Source organism: Pistacia vera, unplaced genomic scaffold (genome assembly GCF_008641045.1).
Source record: "Pistacia vera cultivar Batoury unplaced genomic scaffold, PisVer_v2 Contig152, whole genome shotgun sequence".
NCBI lineage: Eukaryota > Viridiplantae > Streptophyta > Magnoliopsida > Sapindales > Anacardiaceae > Pistacia > Pistacia vera.
Window position 1 is genome coordinate 682,752 of NW_022195597.1, and position 5,907 is coordinate 688,658.

At 37.0% G+C, this 5,907-nt stretch overlaps 1 protein-coding gene across 1 annotated transcript; it reads left to right on the plus strand.

The window, feature by feature from the left end:
- The first annotated feature begins 672 nt into the window (after positions 1-672).
- Positions 673-3,676, plus strand: LOC116124395 (monooxygenase 2-like). The gene is made up of 6 exons (XM_031410122.1): positions 673-845; positions 946-1,092; positions 1,665-1,733; positions 1,831-1,996; positions 2,109-2,325; positions 2,801-3,676. The coding sequence occupies exons 1-6, from the start codon at positions 769-771 to the stop codon at positions 3,352-3,354; spliced, it is 1,230 nt and encodes a 409-aa protein (XP_031265982.1). The 5' UTR covers positions 673-768; the 3' UTR covers positions 3,355-3,676.
- The last annotated feature ends 2,231 nt before the right edge of the window (positions 3,677-5,907 follow it).

Genomic DNA, 5,907 nt, shown 5'->3' on the forward strand with positions numbered 1-5,907 from the left:
GGTTTACCAAACAGTTCACACCCATCATTACCGTCAAGACAAGCTATCAACAAAATAGTAAAAGAAAAAGGAGAAATTCTTTTTACCTCTTGGCTACCAGGAACAGACTTTCTATCGTAAACAAAGGGTGCGCACCAATTGGAAAATCGGGAGAGTGGTCTCGTGAGAGCTTTGTTATTTCTTTGAAAGTATGAGTTTTGTGACAATGCTTGAGATGAGCTTGGGGTTTTATAGGGGGAGGAAGCGATGATTGATTTCCTTAAGGTAAGCGACGCTTGGGCCGAATACGTTTCTCGCCATTGATTGCAACCACATGTCATCAATCNCATTGTGAAGAAAATGATGAAAGCTGAACGTATGCTCTGACGCTCTAATGTAAGACAGTAACAGATAGCATTCAATCCATGTTACAGTTATTTTAATAATATGTCTAGTGGCAGGCAAAAACCTTTTGTTCAACTTTGATCTTTTGTCTTGATAGAATCTCGGCGACACAGGATAATTTTATTAAAATAAAGAAATATGGTATGACTCAGTTTCAATTTTCTGTTTTAAAAATCTATTATTGGATTTGGTATCCAAGGGCTGAACCGACCGGTAACGTTACCGGATTGTTACATATAAATATTGCCTTATATGATTGAAAGATTCATACCATCCTTGACTATTTATAGAACACCTTGTCCATCAAGTCCACATACAGCAAGACCATTAATTCTGTCTAGTGTCCAACACTTGACTGCTACAAGAAAGCCAAAAATATCAAATATGGAAGCTTCAGTTGGAGATATTTTGATTGTGGGAGCTGGAATTGCTGGCCTGACAACATCACTGGGACTTCACAGTTATTGCTATATAGATATTTAATAGATAGAGCATGCCTGCATATGAATAATTGTGGGAAGTTTATGTACAATTGCACTAACAAGAAAGTGTATGTTGCAGGCTGGGAATCAGAAGCTTAGTATTGGAATCATCAGACACTTTGAGGGAGACAGGATTTGCATTCACTACTTGGAATAATGCCTGGAAGGCCTTGGATGTTCTTGGCATCGGTGACTCACTTCGTCAACCACATCAGCAGCTCCAGGGGTATCTTAAACCTCACCCTGCATACGCGGCACGCAACTTGATTATATAAATAAGGAAATTCTGAGGTTTTGCACCAGTATTTCTCCACTGGTGCTCATTTGGTGGAGCTCGAATTTATCTCTTATCCACTTCATTAGTAGGACTTAAAGTGCGTTCTCTTTGACTCAAAACCAAAGATATTATCCTTAGAAGTGAGCTCAGACTATCCCCTAAGAGTTGTAATGTCCCCAACCCACCTCCTCCAATGGGGTTCAGTGAATTACAATAATCACATATTGTTTTTATCCGCCTCCTTTTTATGGGATTTGGATTTGATTTTTACCCACCTTAAATAGTGGGACTCTGCGTCCTGTGGACTCAAATCCAAAATATCTAGGTCGAGAAGAGAAAAATCCGAGCCGACCTACAACTTGGTGAACTACCTTTTAGTTAACACTGAAAGATGGAGTGGTTCAATAATTTGTTCTACACAATTTCTAGAAAACAAAATGATTAAGTAGAAACCATTAATAAATAATTTATTGACACCTAAATTTGTTTACATGAAATTGACCTGAACAGATCTTATGCAGGATGGTGGTTACCTCCACTATATCAAGACAACCCCCTTCTGAGAGATCATTGAAGTCTGAAGGAAAACTGTAAGCTCTTACACAAATTATGCAGATGATTAACTGGATTTTTATTTTGCATATCTATAGTATGTTGGATTCTTATTGCTGTTGTTTTGCAATGTAGTAGTGAACGTGAAATTCGATGTGTGAGAAGGAAGTTGTTGCTGGAAGCACTTGTGAGGGAACTCCCAATTGGCACCATCAGGTTCTCCTCAAATGTGGTTTCTGTAGAGGAATCCGGCTACTTTAAGCTGGTTCATCTAGCTGATGGCAGCATCCTCAAGACCAAGGTGACACTTTATGCATGGTTACAAAAAATACAAATATTGAACTTGATAACATGGTTATTGGATTTTTTTTTTTTTTTTTTTTTTTTTTTGGCCGAAATGAAGGTGTTGATGGATTGATGGAGTGAACTCAGTGGTGGCAAAATGGCTTGGCTTGAAGAAACCAGATTTTGCAGGAAGATCTGCCATCAGGGGATATTCAGATTTTAAGTGCAGCCATGGCCTTGAGCCCGAATTCCTTGAGTTCCTTGGAAAAGGGGTTAAATCTGGTTTCCCCCCCTGTGATGATCAAACTGTTTATTGGTTTTTCACTTGGAGTACCTCCAGCCAAGGTAATGACCCCTTCTTAAAAGCTTGTTTGCTTCAACAGCATCAGCATATATATATATATAAGGAAACAAAATATATGTATTGACAACAAAAATGAGTTATTTTAGTGGATCGGATGTCCGCAACAAACTCTTAAAAGATACAAGCTGTACAAACAGATAAAATCAATCTATACAAAACTTCAGGGCCAAATTAATGGAGATGAAAAAAGCGAAGAATAGTGAAAATCCTTGGAGACCAAAGCCCAAAGAGATGCTAAGAACCAAATTCTATCCCATAAATAGCTTAATATCTTTACCCATTTTTCTTCGAAAATGCGAGCATCACAAAAACAACACGACTCCACAAGGTCTTGGCTTTCTTTTCTCCGAAAGGCAAAAACTTTCTTCATAAGCAAATCTCCACAGTTTTGAAGGGATAACAGTATTGATCATAGCAAATTATAATTATTACTAATTGTTTCTATATAACTTGTAGATAAAGAACTTGCAAGTCCAGCTGAGATGAAGCAGTTTGTGTTGAGTAAGTTTAACAACTTACCTGATAAAGTTAAGGCTGTTTTAGAAAACACTCCACTAGAAAGCATTATTTCCTCACCACTGAGATATAGGCACCCCTGGGAGGTGCTGTGGGGAAATATTAGCAAAGGCAATGTGTGTGTGGCTGGAGACGCACTGCATCCTATGACACCAGACCTTGGCCAGGGAGCGTGTTCAGCCCTAGAAGATGGCATTGTTTTAGCCAGGTGCATTGCTGAAGCCTTGACCAAAACACCCTGCCGTGAATTAGACAATGATGAATTTAGGAGGATTGAAATGGGACTGAATAAATTTGCCAAAGAGAGAAGATGGAGAAGCTTTCAGCTCATCAGCACAGCATATGTGGTTGGTTTTATACATGAAAGTAAAGGAAAGATTATGACCTTTTTGAGAGATAAGATTTTGCCTGCATTCCTAACTGGAGTGCTGATTAAGAGAGCTGATTTTGATTGTGGGGAGCTCAGCATCCTGAATGCCACCGCTTCTGTCTAAAACACCAGATGGAGCATCAAAAGCTCTGTAAAATTACAATAAAAATGTGATTGTTTTGTAAATGTGTGAAGTCAAAATGTTCTTAAGCATTGTACTTGACATATCATGTAATGAAGTGTTCATTTATAAATTATGTGAGAATCCCATATATTTCTACAAACTGCCAGTTTCCCCCCCATGAACTATATTTTAATTCCTGAATCCTTCTGGTGTTGATTAGAGCCACTCTACCTCTTCCCTTTGTTTTAAGTGTAAAAGGATTATAAAAGCCAGCATTTTGTGGACAATATTCTTATTGTTTGATATTAGCAGGGCCATGAAATATATGAGAATCTTCCCCTTAATCACCACTGGGTGGTATGATGGTAAAAGAGTAAAAGAAGATTCTATGTGCACTTGGTAAAAGAGTAAAAGAAGATTCTATGGCCACTTAGAGGATTATCTAGTCGTCAACTTCAAAACCCCAGGAGATTAGTTGAGGTATGCACAAGTTGGTCAGACACCCCAAAGAGAATCTTCACCTTTATGTTTGTTATATTTAACATTGTATATAAGATCTTTAAGTTTAAACTATCGTTATTTTCTATAATGAATTTGTACGTTTAGTATTATTCTTTATTTATACAAAATTGTACATTCCATATTATTCTTTATTATTTAGGTGTTTGTAGGAAATTTATACAAGCTAACTTTTTAAACACATAAATTCTCATCGTTTGCTATATTCATTTGTATTTCTTTAATGACCTACTGCTAGCAGTGATATTATGAATCTTGTTATGCCTGAAAAGTTAGGGCTAACGTGGACTCGTCAGCGAGAGTAAATCAGGGTTCAGAAAGGTTTTGTACCGTCCAAACACTGCCACGTCACGCAGTGACGGAAGAGGTATGGTTCTTGTCAATGCAGCAGGTGAGTGCAAGTGAGTGTTAGGCTTGCTAGTGGTTAGGAATTATCCACCTGTCCAAGCCCTACGCAATTTGAGGATATTTCTCGTGTAGATAACCAATGGGATGCAAAGAAGGATTTGCACGACACCTACCCACTTGCAGTCTTGTAATCATTACCTTGAACTCTCCCACTATAAATAGAGGACATCCCTCTCATTTACAGGATTGGCTAATCTTTGTCTAAAACAGTATTACTCTCTATCTCTCTCTCTCTCTCTCTCTCTCTCTCTCTCTCTTCTAAATTATAACTCAGCCGCCTCACGCGACCTATTTTACCCACCATTAATACAATAGCAGTGGAGTAGGATTCGCTTTTGAGCATCCGAACCACTTAAATATCTTTTCATTCATTTTTCATTCATTTCTCTTATCACATGTGATTTCTAAGTCCGCTTAGCACTTTGCAGTGTGAGTCGTTGATGTCAAAATCAAGTATCAACAATTTGACGCTAGAAGGAGGGTCTGATTAGTATCTGTCTTCATCGAAATCTCTGACTAATTGGTTGTAATACTTTTTCTCTAGCTAGTATACTCGAAAATAAACAATACTATAAGAAAATATATAAATATATATTCATAGATGAGTATGAAATAATGGGCCCATATCTGATTTTTCTTTATTACAAATCTTATTAATATAATAAATCTCAAAACAGTAACTCTATAAGTGTTGCCAAAACCCTTCCGCTTCTTGAGTCCAAGTGACTGCATCTCACCTACTACTTGCAAAAACGTTGAAAACAATGGGGGGGAACACTAATTGCTCAGTAAGTAAACCCACTATGCTACCCTTCTCTCTCGTTGCTAAATTCTGAATTTCTTTCTTTACATTACACTTCTCTATTCTTCTATGTTCTTTCTCTGTTCTTTCTCTATTCTTTCTCAATTTCTAATTTCTCACTATCATGATAATAGCATGGTATCAAGCATAGGTATGATGCAAATGCACAAATGCATAGAATGTGCATTTCTTTTCGTTTTTCATTTTCTTATTCTGTTTTATGCTTTTCTTCTTGTATTTCTTCTTCTTTTTTATTTTCTTTTCTTTTCTTTCTTTCTTTTTTTTTCTTTCTTTCTATTCTTTCTTTTTCTTGTTGATCGACTCGATTGAGGCATGGATTTGGAACCCTAGTCATGTGAGTGTATTTTCTAATTCTGGGTACAGTCCTCATCCACATGCACTTCTAACGGACTATACAATTCTTCTTCTAAATTTTGAGGCCGCTCACAAGGCGGCGTGCATGCGAGGCTATGTCACTCAAGGGTTCCCCATCGCAACAACCTTCTCTTCTTTTATCTTTTTACACTTCTTTAAATAAAAATTCATATTGAACTTCTTTAATATTTCTATTCTTCTATCTATTCTTTAACTTTAATGTTCATTAATGCTCTTATGAATATGTAAGCATGTAGATGGGCTCATGTTATTATTCTCTCTAATTCACATGTTTGGATGCAATAATGCAATATAGAATGTAACATGCCATTCTCTACCATCTACAAACTCATCTCAAGACATCAAGTAATCATACTCATTTATGCAATTCTCTTGACATTTCATCAAACAACTTATGCGCACACACAAACTCTAAATTGGCTACACTT

What these genes read in the sequence shown, in the direction of transcription:
- LOC116124395 (XM_031410122.1), top strand. Translation starts at nt 769, where the DNA reads ATGGAAGCTTCAGTTGGAGATATTTTGATTGTGGGAGCTGGAATTGCT. An exon ending in CCACATCAGCAGCTCCAGGG is followed by an intron (nt 1,093 to 1,664) that starts GTATCTTAAACC and finishes GATCTTATGCAG; the next exon opens with GATGGTGGTTACCTCCACTA. An exon ending in TTGGAGTACCTCCAGCCAAG is followed by an intron (nt 2,326 to 2,800) that starts GTAATGACCCCT and finishes TATAACTTGTAG; the next exon opens with ATAAAGAACTTGCAAGTCCA.